We start from the raw sequence: 22,248 nt of genomic DNA, 5'->3' as shown, positions 1-22,248 counted from the left end.
ATGGCTAGTTAGGGAAGAATCAGCCTGAGGTTCAGCAAATACAGTTCCCAGTGATGTAGTTATTTCTGTTGTGGGGATTTAAAAGCTAATCTTATTCCCTGATGAGTTTGACCAGCGTATCTAAGAAGTGCAAGCAGTTGGTATTCACCGTGTACTCTGCATGTAGAACGGGCGATTTATTGTTGTTGTTGTTGTTCCTAATACCGGTTTTTCAGCAATTAGTAATATTGCCTCTTCATTTCCCTAATGTATTCACATCATCAGTAGCTTACTACCGGTTGGACCGCAGACCCTGTTCCATGCGCTGGCACACAGATGAATGGGATGCAGTGACCTATGACCTATGAGCTGCTCCACTGTCTAGTATTAGAATGTGTTTGACTAGAAAATTATTTTGAAGCGTAAAGAAGCTTTTGTTTGCCCAGATAACTTTCATAATCATGTTTGCGTTCTTTATACATTTTTGGTTTTTCAGAAAGTTTCTTCTGACCTGTGTTCTTCAGAGTACAGGTTACTACGGCTTGCCTGAGTGCAGAAACCTTTGGTACACTGAGCTTAGAGGAAGGGACACCTGTGTGAAGTGGTTATATATTTTGGACATTAGAGACCTTCACAGATAATTTAAATGGTTAGAATGTTGTGCATTGAGAAACAGTGGTTTTGGGCTTTATTTGGCAGTTAGCATCAAGCGGACCATTTCCTGCCAGGGGCTCAGCCTGCATGGTTAATTCAAGCCAGAGATCTTCTAATATGGCAGTGTGTCATGTTGACTGTTAGTCAGCTTCAGAAAGAATCTTTCTGTCATGTTTGCTTTGGAAAGCCCAAATCATGTCCATTGTTTTAACAGTAATAAGATCTGGGTAACTTGGGAAGCCAGAATAGCATCGTGATTCTAAGGTAAGCTGGTGTTTGAATGCCTGATCTCTCTCTCCCTTGTCTGCTGTGTGACCTTGGAAAATGTCTTAAGTTTTTTTGGACTTTGTTTTCTCACATGCAAAATGGAACAAGAGTAGTAATCAGTTAGGGCTGTGAGGATTCCAGAGCTGGTGCTTGTAAAGCACTTGGGAGAGATTGCTATGACACCACACCCTCCGCAGATGGCAGGTTGTCACTGTTGTCCGGGTGAGTGAGAGGTGGGTGTCAGGGACTGTCCAGGTTGGACTGTGCACTGAAACGAGACCATTAGAAGCAAAGTGATCGTGTGGAGTATGTTACCTGTTCAGGAAGCATAGATTCAGAGTGTGTTGTGACTGGTGGGAAATTCTCATTTGCATGTTAGGGGGAAGAGAGTTCAGAGTAGCCTGAGGACCCCGTGTACGTATAAATGTCCCCACTTACGCCAGAAACGTAGAGATTGTCCATCTTACAAATACCTTCAAGGAGCTGGCAATTTATTTCATTGTATAATGAGCCAAGTTTAATTTTTCTTTGGAGCAAAAGAATTTAAGCATTTTAATTATAGGATTGGGGAAATACCTAGTTTTCTGCCCTAGTTGAACTAGTTCAAATTGTTATGCTTGTATTTTAGTAGTTCCATGCTGGACGTGGCCCTAAGCTGCCCGCAGTTCCAATGGCAGACATCCAGCAGGTCCAGTGTTGATAAATGCGGTGTTGCTATCTGCTTGAATTCTCCTTAAAATAGAAACTAAAGTGAGGAGCAATTATAAGGCCCTCAAAGCCAGTGTATACGCTCATTTATTCATCATTAGTTCATTCACGCATCAAGTGCATGTGTTCTGATCGTGTGTTTTAGGTGTTCGGTCCAGTGCACGCTGTTGGTTATAGAGTGGCGAACAGAAACCAGACGTGGGGAGTAACTGGGCTGTCTTGTGTTTGCGGTTAGTAAGGAGAATAAAGCCAGTTCCAGCGGACTCGCAAGATTTCCCTGAATGACATTTTCAGGTTTATACTCCTAACAGACAAGAGGCAATAAACAAACAAACAAACAACGACAGTAGAAAAAGAGGGCTTTTAAAGAGCAAATGGTACTCACCTGCTGCAGGCACTGGGGCTTTTTGACCTTCACTTTGGTTTTATTTAATAGTGCTTTAAATATTTGTCTGGGATGGCGGTGCTGAGGCTGCGGAACTTAGGCTGTCGTTGTCCCCAGAATCTTGCTGCTTGGGTGGAGGAAGACACTGACAGGCCAGATTTAACATCCGCTCTAGTTTGTTGCACGGGAAGCTCCACCACCGGAGAGTCCTGCGTCTCTCTCGTCTATTGCCTTGTGTCCTGGGGCCGTGCATGGCATTTGTCAGCGACTCCACAGATAATGGTGTCATGTGAAGGCGTGCTGAGGGGGACAGGAGAGAGGTGTCTCACCTGGGGGAAGGGCACGGCTCCCACCGCACATGTGTCCAGGTCATCCCGGGGAAGAAGGTCCAGGTGGAGGAGGTGTCGAGGAGGGCACAGGTTGTTCTGTACACCGAAAATGGCTTAATGTTGCTGCTTTGTAGGATTCACGGGAGATAGCATGACAGTCAGACTGGGCTTGATCATTCAGGGACCGACAGGTCATATCAAGGAGTTGGGATTTCCTCTTCTTCAAAAGGAGTAATTCTAAAGTACTAGAAACCAGGTGTCCTGATACCCAAGCCGGCACTCTTTTCATATTACACAATGCGTACAATGTCAACCAAGTGTCATCAGGTCTTGGGTTCCATATCCATTAGTGATAGCCGGACTATTAAAGTTCTGTAAGCCCCTGGTGAACTTTTCATCTTTTGGGGAGAGTGAGGATATAGGAGAAATATTTGTTTTCTCAGGTGTGAAAAAAAGTTGAAACTCTTTAAATTTAAAGGCAAGCAAGGTCCATATGTCTTTGAATTCTAGTTCTCCGGAGGATAGCAGGTATATGTAGTAGATAGTACCCTAATAAATGCAAAAAAATACAAAAACCCTTTACTTTTGTGTATACTCTTGTAGCAGGCGTTGTACTGGACTCTGCAGGGTGATAACTGGATGAGAAATGATCCTCTCCAAAAGGTCTTTGCAGCCGAGGGAGGGAGACAGAGAAGTCAGTCAGTGATGATGGTACAGTGGGTAAGTCCTGTGATAGAGGTGCGCCCAGGGCATTATGATGGGTACTTATCTTTCTTCAGTCCCCCACTTTTTTTTCTTTTTTAAAGATTTTATTTATTTATTCGACAGAGATAGAGACAGCCAGCAAGAGAGGGAACACAAGCAGGGGGAGTGGGAGAGGAAGAAGCAGGCTCCCAGCGGAGGAGCCTGATGTGGGGCTCGATCCCATAACGCCGGGATCACGCCCTGAGCTGAAGGCAGACACTTAACCACTGTGCCACCCAGGTGCCCCATCAGTCCCCCACATTCTTAACCCTTTTTATACCTATTGTAATTTACCCCCTACCCCAGACCTATTTTCCCCATACCATCCAGTAGCCTCTTAGTAATTTTTCTTCATGGTCATACAGACTCATCTCTTCTTCACATTTGATTTCTGGGAGACAGTTTCCTGGAGATCTCTGTTCTGTTCTTTTCCGAGCTGCTTGCTCCTTCGGTCTTTTATTGTGTTGTCCCTGGATGTTCCTTTGTTCTCATCGTTTGGCTTTTGTCCAGAGTTGGATTTTATGTTTGTGGCAACTCTTGTCTTTGTCTTTCTTCACTGACTTCTTCCTTTTGGTGGCGTTAATTACTTTAAAAAGATAGTACAGTGTTTTTGGACAAGTTGAAGACAGCCTTCAGCATTCCCTCCTCTTGAGCAACACTGCTCCGGCTTGGACTTGTTTCCCTCTCTCCTGGTGCACAGCCACCATTCTGGAATCTCCCTTCATCGTCGTCCTGGGGATTCCCTTATCCCTTCTAATGGAAGCTCACGCCTTGCTCATTTTTTGTTGATGCTCGTGTTTTGGTGGAAGACTTTCTCCAGGGGCTTTCTGACATAGGATGCTTAGGAGGCAAACCTTTTGGGACCATGCATGATTGAAACTTGATTGATGGTTTCGCTGGGTACAGAGTTCTGTATTGGAATTCATTTTTGTTCATAAATTCAAAGATTGCTCCATTGCCTTCTTGTTTTCATGTTACTGTTTTAGAATTCAGAAGCTATTCTCATTTTCCTTCGTATGTAACTTTTCCCCCCTCCCATCTTTAGAAGCTTGTAGGAGTTTTACAATTTGTCCAAGTCTTTTGAAATATCGTGATGGTGTACCTTGTGTGGTCGGTTTTCATCCACTGTGCTGCATATTCAGCGGGTCCCTTCATTCTGGTACCTGGGAGTTTTCAGTTCTGGGAATACTCTTTGGCATTACTGTGCTGAGGTTTTCTCCCTTGCTTTTCCTTATTTTGTTTTTCTGGAAGTCTTATTATCCAGAACTTGGCTGTCCTGGGCAAAGGTTGTAATTATCTTAATACCTTTTTCTTCTTCTTCTTCTTCCTTCCTTTGCTCCTCCTTTTCTGCCTTTTTTTGGGGGGGGGTCTTTTTATTCTCTATTCAGGGAGATGACTTCAGTTTGACTTAACCTTTTCTTTAGTTTATTATTTCTGATTTCAGAAAGGTTCTTTAGATTTCCAAGGGCTCTTTTTCTATTTTTCTAGAAGAACATCCTGTTTTTCTTTCTTGATTGCAGTGTTGTCTTACCTCTATATTATTGATAGTTTGTATAGTCTCTGTTTCTTTTAGGTTTCCTTCCTTCTCCTGTCTGACGTGGTGGGGCCCTTTGACTTTTACATCAGGGTATTCTGGGTGGGCCATGTGTTGGGGGTCCCCAGGGTTAGTATCTTTAGATCTGTCTTTTGGAGCTGATCAGATTCCCCAGAAATATTCTCCAGTCTCTTTCCGGCACAATTCTGACTTCAGAATCTGGAAGCCAGCGGTGTGCGTGTGTGGTCTGTTGTAGGAGAGCTGGAGAATTCACTGTTCACTGTATATACGGTCATTAAGTCCAGCTCTGTTCAGTGCAGCTGGGCAGGGTGACTTCAGTCCATAGACGCCTCTACTTTTCCGGGGAATGCCCCCTCCCATCTTCTTTCAGAGTGAGGGGGCATCACGTTGTGCCTGGCTTGAGGTTGAGGTTCTGGTTTCAGCTTCCATGGCCTTCCCCGGCTCCTCTGTATTTGGGGCTATGCCTTTTTTACCCCCGTTCTGTCTACACTGCTGCTGCCACTTCTGGTCTTCTAGGACACTGCTGTGCAAGTGGAAGTGGTTCCCGTGTGTTCCACTGCTGAATTAGGACCTGGCTTTCTTGGGCCTGCTGCCTCCTTTACTCTACTTCAGTCTGTTATAGTTTCTGTCTCCTCCAGGTTTCTTCTTTTTACTTTTTTGTTTGGGTCTCAATCTTCCATGTTAGAAGATTTCCTCAGTACTTCAAAAATCTTGGCTTTTTTCTCCTTTCAGTTCTCCCTGTGCTGTTTCAAACATTTTTTAAAAAGATTTTATTTATTTACTTATTTGAGGGAGTGAGTGTTTGCACAGGAGAGAGAGCAGAGAGCACAAACGGGGAGGGGCAGAGGGAGAGGGAGTAGCAGACTCCCTGTTGAGCAGGGAGCCTGACCTGGGGCTCCATCCCTGGACCCTGGGATCATGACCTGAGCTGAAGGCAGATGCTTAACAGACTGAGCCACCCAGGCGCCCCTGTTTAGAACATTTTTAAAAAATATCTCTTTAGTATAGTTTTGATGGAAGGCAGTGGAACAGATGTCTATACTCTGTCATTGTATCATGCACTTATTAGCCAACCACACCCTGTTAATTTATGATTTTTGATATGTTTGAATAGTTTCCAGTTGCTTGACATGTATTTCTTTTCTTTTTTTTTTTTAAGATTTTATTTATTTATTTGACAGAGAGAGATACCAGTGAGAGAGGAGACACAGGCAGGGGGAGTGGGAGAGGAAGAAGCAGGCTCCCAGCGTAGGAGCCTGATGTGGGGCTCGATCCCAGGACTCTGGGATCACGCCCTGAGCCGAAGGCACACGCTTAACGACTGAGCCACCCAGGCACTCCTTCCTGTGTGTTTCTTAAGTAGAAATAGGTTTGAAGACAGGGACATGGTGCCCTCTTCTCACCCCTCATCCCAGGCGTTGCCCAGTAGGCTTGTGTGGGAGGTGATGGAACTGGCTGAGGGGTGAGTTCAGTAGAGCTTCAAGAAGTGAAAGGAAGGGGGTTTTAATGCGCATGTTGTCTCTCCTTGTCAGGTTCTCTGAGGACTATGGAAAGAGGAAAGAGAAACCGGGAGCATTTCCTTTAAACCCACGTTTGATTTCTTCACAGAGGTATCGTGGCCTTCAGAACTGTGAGTATAATTCTCTTGCTACATTTGTGTTTTGGTTTTTCCTTTTGTTTTGATTTTTCTTTCATCTGTCTTAAGGTTTCTTTGACATATACTAGAAACAAATAAAAGCTAGTTGATTTTGCAGAGTAGGTGAGGGAAGAAATATCAGTTGTTTAGTGCCTTTTATGTGTGGAGAGAGGCAGGCAGGATGACAGTCCTGTCCCTGATAGTTGTGACAGTAGCAGCATGTGCCCTAGAAGAGTGGCCCAACAGGGTCAGCACTGGGCCATCCAGCTCCTAGGTGAGTCTCTGGCAGTAATCCCCTGAATGAGGCTACACTTTGCCCGTTTCACATTTGCATAACTGAAACAGAGGTTAAAGGTTACTAAGTTAGTAAAAAGCAAAGCTGGGATTCAGACTCAGTCTGGCTTTGGAGCCTGTGCTTTTTACTCGTGTTTTATTCTTATGGGCTCTGGATTCAGATGTTGGCTTGGCTGCTTACTTACTAACTCTTCTCTAACTACCGAAACCTAGCTTTCTCTCCATGCGAACTCTTCATTGACTACTTTTTTTTTTTTTTTTTAAGATCTTATTTATTTATTTGACAGAGATAGAGACAGCCAGGGAGAGAGGGAACACAAGCAGGGGGACTGGGAGAGGAAGAAGCAGGCTCATAGCGGAGGAGCCTGACGTGGGGCTCGATCCCATAACGCCGGGATCACGCCCTGAGCCGAAGGCAGACGCTTAACCGCTGTGCCACCCAGGCGCCCCTCTTCACTGACTACTTAAACCTAGCTCTTTCCTCTGACAAAGGGTGCTGGTGATGGGACCGCTCTCCCAGGGTTGTGGTGAAGATGCCATAAGAAATGTGAAATGTGCTCAGCATTCACAAATGTTAGCAATTGCTATTCGGTGGCAGTTCCCCCACTTTAATGAGAGGAAAACTAAGCTCCAGAGATTGGGTTATTTGTGATTTGTTAATTTGTAACCTTGGCACTTGTGCTGCACTCCACAGTTGGGAGGTTATAGAATTGAGATTCTATTCCAGTTTGTCTTATTTCCAAAGACTGCTCTTTCTGGTAGGCCTAGTGGTAAATCGAGGACAGATCGTTGATAGAAGATTCATCAATCTGTCTTGTGGTATTAGCATTGGTAAGATTTTAGCAATACATTGCTTTGGTGTAAAAGCCCCATAAACTTAGACTTCATGGATTCAGAATTCAGAATCATTATAATTACGTTGAATTTGACTTTGGCAAGTGTCTTTGTCTTAGATGTCCAAGGGGCAGGACCCTGGATTGTTTTTCCATTTCCTTCTGGGGGTCAGTTCACTTTCCTCCTTTGTTCTCCTTTCTCCCCCAAACCCACTTTTGTTTCTGCCAGGATTAGGTATTAGGGAAGGGAAGGGAAATTGTGTCACAAAGTTTCAGTTTCCAAGTAAGGCCTGGAAGTCTTGCTCCTTTTTTCTGATTCCTTCTACCCTTTCTTGGCTATGAGAGGCACCTGTTCTGTGTGCTGTGCCAGGTGTGACTCTGCTGTCTTTTGGAGAAGGCCATGCCCAGCTGTTTACATCCCTTGTCTCCTCCCCACCCTCCCTGCACATTTCAATGTTTCTTCCTGTAACAGTGGGCTATATTTATTGGGTACAAGTCTGTTTCTGCATCTTTAAGAGCAAAGATTTTGTTATTTCGTTTCTGCATGTTTTCTGCTTGACCCATGGGTAGTTTTCACTAAATGCTGGATGAAGTAGTGTTTAATGCTTGCCACAAAATAAGTTCTCTTTTCTTAGTGGATCCAAACAAGAGGGAGAATATCAAGTATAACTTTTCATCAGCATTAGCTATTAAAAATCGTTCGTCATGGTAGAGCCCAAGACAGTTTCATATTTAGCAGAAGTTACACAAAATTTTTCTTCTTTTTTTTTTAAAGATTTTTTATTTATTTATTCGACAGAGATAGAGACAGCCAGCGAGAGAGGGAACACAAGCAGGGGGAGTGGGAGAGGAAGAAGCAGGCTCATAGCGGAGGAGCCTGATGTGGGGCTCGATCCCATAATGCCGGGATCACGCCCTGAGCCGAAGGCAGACGCTCAACCGCTGTGCCACCCAGGCGCCCCACAAAATTTTTCTTCTTAATGGGATGTGCAGTGGAACGAAGGCCTGACAGGGAACTGAGAGCCCGTTCTTGGCTCACTGGAACTTTGAACACCGAGATATAATCTGCTGCTTCTAGTTTGGCCCTCCCCTCCCCTCCCCCCCGTTTGAAAATATGTAAACCCAGGAAAAATACCTTATAACCAGTGTTTCTATAATTGTTTCCCCCAATTCTGGACAACTGGTGAGGCCACATGAGTAAGCCTGGCTTTGTACAGCATCGACTTAATGGTGTTCCTCTGAGATCCGGGGCCCTTGATGTACCTGAGTGCCCTGGTCCACTTGAGCCCCTGCAGGATGGATCAGGTTCTTGGTTCTTGATTTGTTTTGGGGTGTTGCATTCTTAAGGCAGAACTTGGGATGGAGGTGTTTTACAATCAGAATTCTAGGAAAGCAAAGCAAAGTTTTGGAGGAGTTGAATTGCTGAAATATGTATGGAGATTATTTTCAGGGTTAATGGGGTGTGGGGAGGCAGTAGACAGAAAAGAAGGTTGCCCGGAGACCCATCTGAAACCCCCCATTTGGTGAATAAAGATAGGTTATTTAGCGTCAGGGCAGCTGAGAACAATCGACATAGATTGAACTGTGAGGTTCTGGGGCTGTTTGTCCAAACAAAGAGTCGCTAGGGTAAGGCGGTGCTGGCTGTCGGCTCCGGAGGGCAGCTGTCCCTCCCTCAGTGTTGAGCCCTGAGATTCGGCTGAGGTTTGAAAGGCTAGTGTGTTGGGAATAGACACTGGTGGTGGGGGTTGGAGGGTGGGGGAGAGTAGAGGACAACCAGGAGATTGTCGGCACGCTGTTCAGGGAACCAGGTGAGCGGCAGCGGAGGCTGGGATTGGAGCAGGAAAACTGGAGGTGGTGAGAAGCAGTTGGGCCTTGGATGTATTTCAAAGGTAGAACCAGTAGGATTTGCTGACAGATTGGATAAGGCATGTGAGGACAAAGGGGAGGAGTTGAGTTGACTAGAAGGCTCTTGGCCTGGGCAACTAGATGGGGGGAAGGCTGTGGGTGGAACTTGGTTTAGAGGGGCAGATGGGGAGCTCACTGTAGGCGTTTTAAGTTTGTGATTCTGTTAGGGATCCAAGTAGAGATGTCATGTAGGCAGTTGTAAATAGGCATTCGGTGGTTGGAAGAGAAGTCTGAGCTGGAAGTGGCCATGAAAACGCAGTGACGGTCTGTGGTCACCGAGGGAGTGAGCACAGAGAAGACAAGCAAGCCTGAGCCTCGGATCACTCTGCCATCGAGTGCTCAAGGACGAACATGAGCAGTGTTTGGCACAGAGCAGGTGTGAAGAAGACCACAAGCACTGGCACCATGGGAAGAAGGGAAGAAGTGTCCAGGAGGAGGATGTGATCAACTCTCTGAAGTGTCAGGAAAGGTCATGATGAGGACTGAGGTTTGGCCTTCGGGTTTGGCGACTTGGAGGACACTCTGGCAAGTGCTCGGCGCAGTGTGGGGGCGTGGTCAGAATGAAAGCCCGCCTGGACGGTGGTGTGAAGGGGGAGAGGGTAGTGAGACAGATTGCATCTGGGTGACTTAGGTCCAGGGTGTACGGTCATCCTCACACTTACTCACCATCTGGGTGCTGAGCAACGCAGCCGGGTCCCTGAGGTCCGTGGTGGTGTTTTCATGTCACGGGCGGGGAAAGGTCAGGTTCAGAGCTTACAGTAGCTTTCTCAAGAGTACGGAGCCGGCAGGCTGACGCCAGGTCTCAGGCCATGCACGCTGTCCTCAGCTGCCCTGTGTCCTGAGGGTGGAGAGACACTGTTGAAGGGGAAAGGGGGTAGCGTGGTTGTAAAATTGTAGGAAAACACTTATGTCCTGCTGGAAGTGCTTCTGTTAGAGATTCTGTTTCTTTTTCTTACTTAGAAATTTCACTTCTATCAGAGGGTGGTACGTGCATGTGTTCAAAAGTAAAACAGTGTTGAATGGTTCATGCAGAACCCAGCGGGCTCCTGTCCTGCCTCCACCATCCGCCTCCCAGAGCTGCCTGGAATCCTGCTTATCTGTTTCTTGTAGCATTTCTGTCCACGGTTCCCAGCAATATCTATGTAGAGGCAGGGCCATCGATGCGTCACTTTTAGAAAAAGTTACATTTTGAACTCCCATCTTTCCCCACATAGTTGTAGCACAATTTTTGTTTAGAACCATAATTTGGCGAAATGTTTTGACTTTGTTAATGTTGCTCACTATTGAGCTGGTGAATGTAGCATGATTATATTCCCTTTTAGTTCAACTTTTTGTTTTCCTGTTTTCTTGAGCTTAACAGTTGCCACTTTTTTTTTTTTCTGTTTGCTTGATATTCTTAAGAGTTCTCACTCTCCCTGACAGTAAGGCCTCTTAATAAAATTTGCCATCTGCTCATGTGTATTCCTTCTGTCTTCACCCCCAGGGACATCTGTTTTCTTGCATGCTGGACAGGTTACTCTCCCATGGTAGCAGGGTTGAGGTGCGTAGGGCAGATCCTGCAGGAGCAGGCGAGACCGGGTAGAGAATCCTGATGGGGAAGACAGTGATGGGGAGCTCAGAGGGAGGGGGACGGTGTCCTCCTGAGAGAGCAGGTCCGGGCATGGTGAGTGGGGCTCGCGGTAGTTGGGGAAAGGCATTCCAGGTGGAGAAGGTGAGAGAAAGCAGAGCGGGACGAGATCGGTTACTTTTTGTTAACCTACAAAGCCTGTATTGTGGCGCCTCGCTAGGTGGTACATGTTAACTTAGTTACTGACTCTTCCTTTAAGACCTTTAAATAGATTTCCATGGAAAATGTGAAATTCAGATCGTTAAACATCTGTCATAAATTTTTTATTTTTTGAAAGATTTTATTTTTTAAGTAATCTGTACACCCAATGTGGGGCTCAAACTTACAACCCCGAGGTCAAGAGTCGTACACTCTACTGACTGAGCCAGCCAGGGTCCCCCGTCATAAATTTTAATATTTTCTTAAAACCTGAGCATAGAATATATCATGACACTTAAATCCAAGAGATCATCTTAAACTGTTGATTCCATGTATTTGTTCATGGAAAAATCTTTATGGATATCCCGTCACTGAGGCGGCCTAGCCAGTCATCGTGCAGTGGTGCGAGTTGTAGATTGGTGGTTGAGTCTCTTCCTATAGCAGCACACACCGCATTCTAGCTCTCTCAACAGATGGGCCTCGGTTGGGCTCCCAGGGCCTGATCGCTTCCCTGGGAATTAATCTCCGTGGGCCTCTGCCACTCCTCTGGGATCGTGGCCATCCGGTCTGACAGCTTAAGTTGCTAATTGACTTGTGGGGAAGACAGATTAAAAATACATTTATATGTGAGCGTGTGAATTTATTTTATAATTGTATTTATGTAAATAATCTGGACATCTATACGTTTACAGTAAAAGGTGTTAAATGCTTTCCAGAAGAGTGATGAAGTTTTATGAGTGCCCAGCATGAGGGAACAGCTCGTGGTGCCTGGCACACAGTAGCCCCTCAGTGAGAATGAATGCTGAGCTCCAGTCTGTCCCCCGCTTGCCCTGATGCCAGCGATGTTGTGAGACACTGCCTCCTCTGCACGGGCCTCGCCCTCAGCTCGGCTCTGAAGGGCTCCAGCTTCAGCACTGCCGGCTGGTGCCTCTTCATGCCACCCCCCCCCCCCCGTTATGCTTTTGTTTCTCCTTTTCTGCTTGGAACATTCATTCTTTTTAAAGGGGAAACTTTGAGGGTTCTGCCCTAGGGCATGGCTGTGTGTGTGTGTGTGTGTCTGCCTGTCTCCCTCTCTCTCATTTGGACCACAGGGCTGGGCTTTGGCATCTTTGTGCATCAGCTCTGCACACACAGGCTTAGCTGGTAACTCATTCAACTTTCTTTATTTGCTTGTCTCACTTCCTTGGTTGTCAGTTCTCGTGGGCCAGGTTCTAACGTTACTGCTTTTTGAATCCATGTGATCTGACATGTTATCAGCACTCAGTGATTGTTGAGTGAAAATAATCCCGAATTGTTGAAATCTGGGGCATTTTTCTAAAGGAGGTGCTGTTTCATGCCGGTGGAGACGGTGGGGAGAGTCTTCCATACTGTAGGAATTCTGGGGGCAAAGGCACTGGGAAATGAACTTGTGTGTGGAGTGTTTAGGCAAACATGGGCTTTCCTGCTGATTATAGTTGGAGGCTGCGTTAAGGTTCGTGGAGAGAGGTGAGTAGGGAAGGCTTGCTCCTCCGCCCACTGTCTCTAAGGGGTGAGGGCGGGGCTCTTGTAAGCCTTTACCCTGCCCCTAAAGATCTGTGCTCCCCAGGTGTGGTTCCAGCCTTTTTGTCTTATCCCTGTCCACCCACTTGACACTGTTCTCTCTTTTCCTGGGAGGCTCACCCACCATTTGGCTTTGCACACCTTGTCTACCTCTGTCCCCCGCTGCCTGGTCACCAGTGCCTTTCCCCTGTACCTGGGGACACCCTGGAAACCACCAAGCCATTCTAGCTTAGATTCCTAGTGTGTGCTCCTTTCCTTGTCAATCCGAATTGTTGGTAAGCGTCAGTGGAATGTGCTTGCGCCCCCAGCATGTGGTAGGTGTGCAGAAGAGGGGAGTTCGTGTTAAGTAGGCCTTTCTGGTGCTGCAAAGAGGCGGGCTGGGCTAGGGGACTGAACACATGGTGCAGGGTGGAGCACCGCAGTAGGGCAGTGCTTGGACAGAGACGGGAGCACAGCCTGGCCAGCGTGTTCTCCGTGAAGGGCTCACCTTTGCTTCTGAGGTCTTAACCGAGAGAGTACAGTGAGCCCCCTTTCAGCCCTAGTTTGGATATTATTAACATCAACTTCCTCATGCACAGAAATAATATGGTGGGTATTATAATTTGTCTCTCAGATTGTTTCACTTTCCTCATTGTGTTTGGAGAAGAAGCCGCTGGTTTCCCCGTGTTCTTTTCATGTGCAGTTTTAGAGCTTTTCGTTTCACGTAGGACCTTTCGTTTCACGTAGCGCGCGCCAGGAAATGTGTGCACCAGCTGATGCTTTATCGCAGGCTTCCGTCCGTCTGTCATGGCCCCCGCCCCCAGTCTCCTGGTTGAGCAGTAATTATATGAACCCGTAGAGTGTGTCGTCCCCCCGATCACCCTCCTCCCGGCACCACTGTCCCCATCTGTCCCGGCGCCCGCTCCTGCTCGCCCTTCTCACCAGCCGGCACACTCTGGGGTCTACTTGTTTGCGCTGTTTGCTGTCCTGCAGTGAAATGCACCGCCCCCCACCAGGCAAGGAACTGCTCATTCCAGATTAATGCTGCACCCCCAGGGCCTCACACTACTAGACTCCTGTAGTGAGCCGATGAGTAGATTGATGGATTTAGTCACCTTGTCTGCTTGCAGAGACAGAGGTTCACATCACTAGAGGCAGATGAGAAGGGTCATGGAGGTTTTTGTGAAAATTAAAAAAACTTCTTTGTAGTGCCTGAATGGTTAGTGACACTGAGTTTTTAAAGCAGATTTCACAAATCTTTCCTTTCAAATTCATCTGTAATTGTTCAAACTATTAGGAATTTATTGTAAATTTAACAGTTTTCTGTATTTCATAACTTTATCTGTTTTCAGTTAAAGAGAAAAATCCATTTTGAAACAATTATCACTGAGTGGTTTTGTTTTGCCTTTGAGTAATATTTGTATAAATGGTAGTGTGATTGACTGTAGCTCCCCGAGCGGAGGTTTATATGCCCGTCTACATTATCTTCTTTACCTTCTTCAGATGATACATGTCGGCATTTCTATACCTTTCTCCTGAAAAGTTGTAGAAAATGAGTCCTATTCTAAATGTTGTATAGGAGTTTGATGTTGAAAACCAAGCAGTGGTGGTAAGTTTTTCCTTTGAGCGTGAAGACCAGCGTGCCGTTGGCTTCTTTCCTGTGCTCTGACGCTCCGGAGTGTGTGTCCGTGTCGCCCTCTGCGCACAGTCTGCGGCGGAGTCGTTGGTCAGGGGGCGGTGCCTTGCCAGTGACAGCAGCTTCCGCAGCTGACAGGCTTCGGGTTCCCTTCTGTTTCACCTGGGGCCCTGTCACATCTGTGCATCGATTTGGGCGAACTGGCCTGTGAACAATAGTGTGACTTCTGGTCAACCTGTCCAGGTAGCGAGGTCTGTGAGCTCCCTCAGTTGTGTGCGGTACGTCTCAGTTTGGAGGGCTTCGTGCTGTTCCAACGCTGTTGTAAGGGGCAGCGCTTGGCTTATGTGTGGCAGTGGTTCATCTTGTTCGTTTATCTCGTGGCCTTAATATAAATTCACTTATTGGTTCTGGTGGTTTACTGGAGCAAGTAGAAAATCCAAAGAAATCTATGCTCGTGTAATCTGAAAATAACCTTTTCTGTCCAATCTTTATGTCTTTTATTTCTCTGTCTTGCCCTCTCGCCTTGACCGGCACCTTCATTACAGTGTTCTTGTCATGTGCTGGCCTCAGGGAGCAAGTTCTCAGTGTCGAGTAGGGTTTAGTCCTCGTTTTGTCTTTGTTTTGGTAGAGGTCCTCCGCTGAATGTAAAAATTTTCCTTTTAACTCCTGGTTTTCTGAGAGGTGTTGTGTTTTTGTTTTTGTTTTTAAATCGTGAGAGGGTGTTGCATTTTGTCAAGTGCTTTTTCAGTGTGTATTGAATTGCTTGTAGAAATTTTCTGTTTTATAAAATAATGGGTGAATTACGTTTCGATTGTTGAATCAGCCTTGCATTTCTGAGGTAAATCCCACTTGATCATGTTGTATTATCCTTTTATATATTGTTAGATCGATAGGCAATATTTTGTTTAGGAAATCTGTATCTATTTGCGTGGGGGTATCAATCTGTCATTTTTTTTCTTGTGACCTTTTTGTGGTGCTCTCATTTCAAGTACCGCCATTCTCATAGAACAAGCTGGGAGGTGTCCCCTTACGTTTCCGTTTGCATGACCAGTGTATGTAAAGTTAGGGACACTAATCTCTCGTGGCAGTACTGGGAGTCTTAGTCCCATTTGGTGGCGAGGTACTAGTCACAAAGGGCTGTAAAGCAGCAACAGGAATGTGTTATGTCTTGTGGAGTTGTATTCCAGGGATGGGGATGCACACACGCATGTATGCGTGTGCTCATGTAGAAAGCCGTGGAGCTCTGCGCTCGGGATTTGTGCATCTCACACGTTAGGCTCCAGTCCAGACTAGCAGAATTGGACCGTGTGTGCAGCCCCCACGCAGCGATGCAGCTCTGGAGGTCTGGCATTGTGCTCAGTTTGGAAAGGGAAGATCAGACGCATCAACACGGTATCTTAAGCCAGGTTCCTAAAGCCCAGGGAAAAGAGTATATATAAAATCTGAGATACGAGATTTTAAATGCTTAAAAATACCCTAATATTACACGTGTAATAAAGTGGTACAGCGTTAAAGGAATTTGTTAGAAAAAAATGCAGACAAAAACTTATAACAGAAAAGGAAACCATTTCCTAGAACCAGGGAGCAAGGAGAAGAATTGAGGCTTGAATGTTGAGGAAGGGGGCCGAGAGCCGCTGGGCAGGGATTCAGGGGATGAAGGGCGGCTCCTGCAGAGTCGGACTGGAGCGGGTGCCAGAGAGGCCCAGTGCTTCCTTCTGTGTGGCTCTGCTGCTGGGAACATCTGATGAGCTTCCGTCAGTGGCTGATGCTGCAGGTGGAAACATTTCAGACCGGAGCTGTGTTTACACCCCCATCGCTTATACTGTAATGTCTCTGTGCGGTGCTGTGAGAGGTGTCAGGATGTTGACGGAAGAAAGAGCTCTGCAGCAGTCACTTCCACAGGGAGGGTTCCCCTGATTTTCGGACACCTTGCTTTTCAGACTGTAGGTGGTTTCAGTGACCTGCAGATTTTATTTGGATTGCAGCTTGAGACTTTTTCACACAGTCTTGTTTAATGTTATGTAATGAGTTTAGGGGACGTGAATATAAACTTTCCTTATATTTATGTTGGCCAGAAAAATGTTGTATTGAAAGATATACGTAGTCTGTCTTATATTAAAAGCAAACAAACAAAAACCAAGGAAAAAACTTAGGACCTTGTTAAGCAGGATGAGGCCGTATGTTGTATTTCCCCCAAGGTCTGTTTTGTTAACCATTTCAAATTTTTTTAAGAGAAACAAAATACTTCCAGAATATCATATACTAACTTTACTTTTCTACTGTGAAAATCTTACCTATTGTAAAGTTGACAGAATCATTGAGAAGATAATATCAGACTGTCGGGTATTCTGTTTGTTTTAACTTTTATGTAAGATCATGATGGAATGGTGTACTGCTGGTATATTTTCAGTTTAGAAAAATGCATATTGTCTTTTTATAGGGCAAGGTTTAGCGGAAAATTCTTGGAACACTTGTGCTTCATTTGGTCATTGGGTTTAATTACAGATTTCAAACATACCAGATAGTATTATAGTGGGAATGATAGTCTGTTGTTTTCTTTTTTTGACAAGGATTCATAAAGCTTTGAAGTGTGGCAGGAAAGATGCTTTTTAGGGCTATGATGGGACTTTTGAAGTATTAATTAAATGGGGGGGGCCTTTTAGGCTTTCCATTTTGAAAACAATCTTAGCATTTCCCTTTCATCGGCCTAGAGAATTCAGGTTATCCCTCCTAAGCACTGCTGCCGCGGATTGGATGCTGACATCGTCTCTAATATATCTTGGTAATAAGCACTCTACCTTCATTATCTCCTCTAGGATGGTGGGTGTTACTGCTTGTGCTCTGCAGACAAGGAGCCTCTAATAATTTAAGAGTCACTTGTTGGGAGCGGGGGAGGCAGGTATAGTCTTTAACATTAGTAACACGCACTGCTTCTCAGTCGGGATCTTGCTCAGAAGTCACGGCCTCTGGAACCGTCACTGAGACTTGTCTCTTCGGTAGAATTCACAGCCTTCTTCAGTTATAGGCTCAGGGACTAGATTGGGCTCATTCTTTTAAAGGTTTATTTGTGTGATTTAGGTGAAGTTTTAGGTGTCCTATAATCTCTAGGGTGTCTTGCCCATAGAAAGTAAATGGATGGCTCAAGGCAGAGATGCTTTAATAGTCTTGATAATCCAAGGGATGTGCCTGCCTAACCACTGAAAGTCGTCAAAGCCATAATAGTTGAAATGCTATTGTAGTACATTATTTTCCCCATCGTAGGTTGTTAACAGCGTTACTATGGAAATTGCATTCTTTTTTTTTTTTAAGATTTTATTTATTTATTTGACAGAGATAGAGACAGCCAGCGAGAGAGGGAACACAAGCAGGGGGAGCGGGAGAGGAAGAAGCAGGCTCATAGCAGAGGAGCCTGATGTGGGGCTCGATCCCATAATGCCGGGATCACGCCCTGAGCCGAAGGCAGACGCTTAACGCTGTGCCACGCAGGCGCCCCTGGAAATTGCATTCTTGCACTCAAAATTGGGGATTAAGTGAAGTTAGCCACACTTTCTTTCTCTTTGGCTCCCAGAATCCTGTGAGGAGTCTTTTACCTGATCTTAGCAGGAGATGGAAACGTTCTTTTATAAGGGGACTGGTCCAAGAGAAAAGGCAGACTAACGTTCTGGGGTCTCTAGCCAAGCAGCTGATTCTCTGCTCAGCGCAGAGATCATCAGGTCGCCCGCATGTACAGGGCTCCTCGACAACCAGGTGTTTAAAGACAGCGTCTGCAGCACAGCAAGAAGAAACAAGTGGGACAACACCAAACTAAAAATTTCCGTGCAGCAAAGGAAACCATCAACCAAAGGGCAAGAAAAGGGCAGCCTGAAGAATGGGAGAAAATATTTATAAATCATATATCTAATAAAGGACTAATATTTAAAATATATAAGCAACTCATACAACTCGATACCAAAAAAAAAAGTGTTGAAAAAAATGGGCAGAGGATCTGAGTAGACATTTCTCCAAAGAGGACATCCGGATGGCCAACAGATACGTGAAAATATGCCCAGCATCATTCATCGTCAGGGAAATGCGAATCAAAATGACCGTGAGGTATCACCTCACACCTGTCAGAATGGCTGTGATCACGAAGACGAGAATAACAAGTGTTGCTGAGGATGTGGAGAGAAAGGAGCCCTCATGCACTGCTGGTGGGAATACAAACTGGTGCAGCCACTGTGGAGACAGTATGGAAGTTCCTCAAGAAATTAAAAGTAGAATTAACCATATGATCCAGCTGTTTCACTATGAGGTATTTATCCAAAGAAAGTGAAAATACTAATTTGAACAGATATATGTGTACTACAGGATTATTTCCAATAGCCAAGACATGGAAGCAACCCAAGTGTCCATTAATGAGTGAATAGGTGGAGAAGATTGTGTGTGCGTTCGTACACACACATATAAATACATACCGTGTAGTATTATTCCGCCATTAAAATGAAATCTTGCCATTTGCAAGAACATGGGATGGATTGTGAGGACATTATGCTACATGAAATAAGACTAATCTTTCAGAGAAAGACAAATACCTTGTGATCTCAGTAACGAGTGGAACCAAAAAAACCAAAACAAACGAACAAATAAAACTAGATACAGAGAAAAGAACGGTGGTTGCTCAAGGGGGGCTTGGAGGGGTGGGCGAAATGGGTGAGGGGGTCAAGAGGTACAGAATTCCAGTTATCAATAAGTTGTGGGGCTATAACGTACAGCATGCTCCCTGTAGTTGATAATATTGTAGTGTATACCTGAAAGATGCCGAGAGAGTAAATCTTAAAAACTCTCATCACAAGAAAAAAGTTCTTTTTTTGGGTGACTTTTTATGGTGACAAGTGGTAACTAGACTTGTTATGGTGATCATTTCATATTGTATACAAATGTCAAATCATTACATGTACACCTAATACTAATTTGTTGTATGCCAATTATATTTCGATAAAAAAAATAAAGACAGCCTTTGCTTTCAAAATGTGAAGCCAAAACAGAGAGAGAAAACAGTTTTGAGTAACAAAGAGGAAACCACAAGCAGAAAGAAGCTAAAAGAAGATAAAAAATTTAAATGTCAGTAGAACTGCATCCATGAAAGACCAACAGAATCCTTTTTTTTTTTCTTTTTAGGATTTATTTATTTATTTTTGGGGGGTTGGCAAAGGGAGAGGTGGAGAGAGTCCCAAGCAGACTCTGCTGCTGGGCGCAGAGCCTGACGCAGGGCTCGCTCCGACAGCCCTGAGATCACGACCTGAGCCAAAACCAAGAGTCAGATGCTTTAACCAGCTGCGTCACCCAGGCACCCCTAGAATTCTTTCAAAAAGTGCATTCAAAGAAGAGGAAAATTGAAAGCACCAAAGTAGACATAAACTCAGTAAGAGCAGTGGGAAATAATGTGGAAGATATCTCTCAGAACATGTGTAGGAAAGAAAAATGAGGGAGAAAAGAAAGCAAGTAGGATGAGTTGAGAAGGTCCAACATCCAAATAATAAGAGTTGTAGAAAGAGACAAAAGGATTAAATCATCAAAGATTTGATACAAGGACATTTTCTGGAAGCAAAGGGTAAGGGTTTCCAGATTGCAGGTTCCTGGATACTGAAGCCCCGTGGCTACCCCTTGGGCCTCTCCTCCTCCGCCCTTCCCGTGGCAAGACAGCCTCCTTGCGGCCTTGCGGCACCTGTGCAGCTGTGACGTTCTAACTGTGGAAGGGGTGAGGTCTCTTCCTTTACAACTCTTCCTACTCTTGCCATTTTTTAGTAATATTTATTACAGTTGTAATTAGTCACATGTGTGTATCTCCCTTGACTAGGCTGAGAGCTCTGCAGGGTAGGGTCATATATATATATCCACACATCTGTTCCAGTGCCTAGCCTAGTACTTGGTAAAGTAAGTATTTTCAACTTAACTAATCTAAGGGTGGTGTGGCACATTCATTTGCCCCTGGGGGACAGGCATGGCTGGATGACTACATGAAGCATTGTGGCCATGGAAAAGCGGGCAGTAGCAATAGCATATCCAGCTGACCCTTGGCCCAGGACAGGGGTGTGTGGTAACAACATGATGGGCGAATACCTGTTGCCACTCCACTGTGTGTTGCCACGCAGGAGTGAGACCCGCCAGTGACAGTGTTTTCAAGAGAGGATGGGAATCCAGCAGCAGCAGGGCTTGGCAAGCAAGAGCCCAGTCTTGAGGTAGACTGCCTGGCTGTGAGGCTCATGTAGGAGGCATGTGGCCTTGGGCGGGTCACTTCTCTCTGTTCCCACATGTGGAAGGTGGGGAAAAAGAAGGTCTTTTGCTTTGTTTTGTTTTTAAGATTTTATTTATTTTGTCAGAGAGAGAGAGAACCCAAGCAGGGGGAGGGACAGGCAGAGGGAGAAGCAGGCTCCTTGCCGATGTGGGACTTGATCCCAGAACCCTGGATCATGACCTGAGCCGAAGGCAGACACTTAACTTACTGAGCCACCCAGGCGCCCCCCAAAATAAGGTTATTATGAGGATTAAATTATTTCATTTTTAAGTTTTTAGAACAGTCCTGGCATGGTAATGTTGCATCAACAATTACCTACAGAAACCTCTGGAAGCCCTGAGTCTAGATGCAAACCTTCCTGTCTCAGGAGCAGCTTTTACCATGATGAGGTCCAGGTCAGTGTTTGTATAGTAGGGAAATTGCTCTTTTATTAGGCACAGCAGTTTAACTCCACATTGGGAGTCTTTGTCATTATGCTGTTTTGCTTTTGCAAAATGCTCGCCAAAGAAAGAACCTATGGAAATATTTTCCCAAAGGTAAATTTACGTCTCTTTCTTAGGAGTACAAAGACTCTGTTATAGCTGTGAAATTATAGGGTTTTTTTGAAAGACTTCAAAGTGCCCCAGTCAGAATATCAGATGCCTCCCCCTTCACCCCCCAGCCTGAGAGCAGATGGGGTCCACCAAGCCTTATTCCGTTTCCCAGAGTTAGCTTCCAGAAGTCCAGCTCCCTGCTCCCCACTCCTTGACTCCAAGCAGGAAGCATCTCTATTCGCATGAGTTCAGGCATGTGGGGCTGTATTGTTCCCAGTAACAAATACCAAACCGAAGTAACTCTTCTGTTTCTTGCTCATCCTCATTCCTCTGACAGTTTCTGCCCCTCTTGTGTTCTATATCTCCATGGAATGGTATCACTTTTCCACTCAGTTACCTGAGCAAGAAAAATGGTTGCTGACTTTCCTTTAATTGTATGTGGGCAATCTAGTCACTCCCTGTCCTCTTGATTTTTTTATAGCTCTCAAATCTTTCCACTTCTTGGGCCATAGTTAGTGCTGTCAGGATTATAACAGAAGCTTTCAGATTGGTCTGTATGGGCTTAATTGCTGCCCAGGTGCAAATCCTAAGACCGTTCAGGCTCCCCACCTGCCTCTGGAGCTGGGCCTTGTCTAGCTTCTCTGCTGTTTGAATTAAAGCCGTGTTGACCTTTGCATTGACTCCCTGGATCACTAACATACACCTGCAGCCATGTCTTTTGTTGGGTGTAACTTTAGACGTACCCATTCTCAAGATCCCGGCTTGGAACTCATATTCTAGGAACTCGACCATGCCCCATGTCTGGGCGGTACCTGTTTTCCCGGCATCACCCCTAACACCATGTTCTTCATGTACTTGTCTGTGCTGGTCTTTCTTATAAGGGCCATAGGGGCAGGGGCTATTTCCTGTGTCCTGCTCTGTCCTGATGACCAGTCTGTCTCTTTCCTAGTATCAGTCTGTCCTGATACCCTGATGCCCAGGAAAGCACCTTATAGTCTACTATAATACGTTTTGGTTGGGGCGAGGGGATGAATGAGTAGGTGGGAAGTAAATAAATACAGTAAAGAAAATTAGAACGTTTCTTTGTTTTGATACAGGTACCTAATGTTGTGGCTCCCAGACAAAACTTGCATAGGGATCTCATGGTAGTTTTGTTGAAGTACAGATTCTTTTTTTTTTTTTTTTTTAAGATTTTATTTATTGGAGAGAGTAAGCGCACAAGCGAGAGCACAA

The 22,248-nt window shown here is 45.3% G+C and overlaps 2 protein-coding genes across 7 annotated transcripts in view; one reads left to right on the top strand and one right to left on the bottom strand.

The window, feature by feature from the left end:
- Window positions 1-22,248, bottom strand: part of LOC125281949 (ral guanine nucleotide dissociation stimulator-like) — a 476,760-nt gene that overhangs the window by 214,548 nt on the left and 239,964 nt on the right. The window lies entirely within an intron of this gene.
- LOC125281971 (focal adhesion kinase 1-like) overlaps window positions 1-22,248 on the top strand; it is a 73,689-nt gene that overhangs the window by 19,166 nt on the left and 32,275 nt on the right. For 4 of the 5 annotated variants that reach the window (XR_008959550.1, XR_008959549.1, XR_008959551.1 and 1 more), the window contains 2 exons: window positions 2,926-3,042; window positions 6,154-6,251. Coding sequence is in view for 1 of the 5 variants with exons in the window: in XM_057312929.1 (XP_057168912.1) it covers window positions 6,154-6,162 (9 nt within the window). In the remaining 4 variants the exon portion in view is untranslated. The remainder of the gene's footprint in view (window positions 1-2,925; window positions 3,043-6,153; window positions 6,252-22,248) is intronic. The other variant, XM_057312929.1, reaches the window with a different exon arrangement.

This window comes from Ursus arctos, unplaced genomic scaffold (genome assembly GCF_023065955.2).
Source record: "Ursus arctos isolate Adak ecotype North America unplaced genomic scaffold, UrsArc2.0 scaffold_16, whole genome shotgun sequence".
NCBI classification, from domain to species: domain Eukaryota; kingdom Metazoa; phylum Chordata; class Mammalia; order Carnivora; family Ursidae; genus Ursus; species Ursus arctos.
The sequence above is the reverse complement of the archived record's forward strand: the minus strand, read 5'-3'. Positions and strand labels throughout refer to the sequence as shown.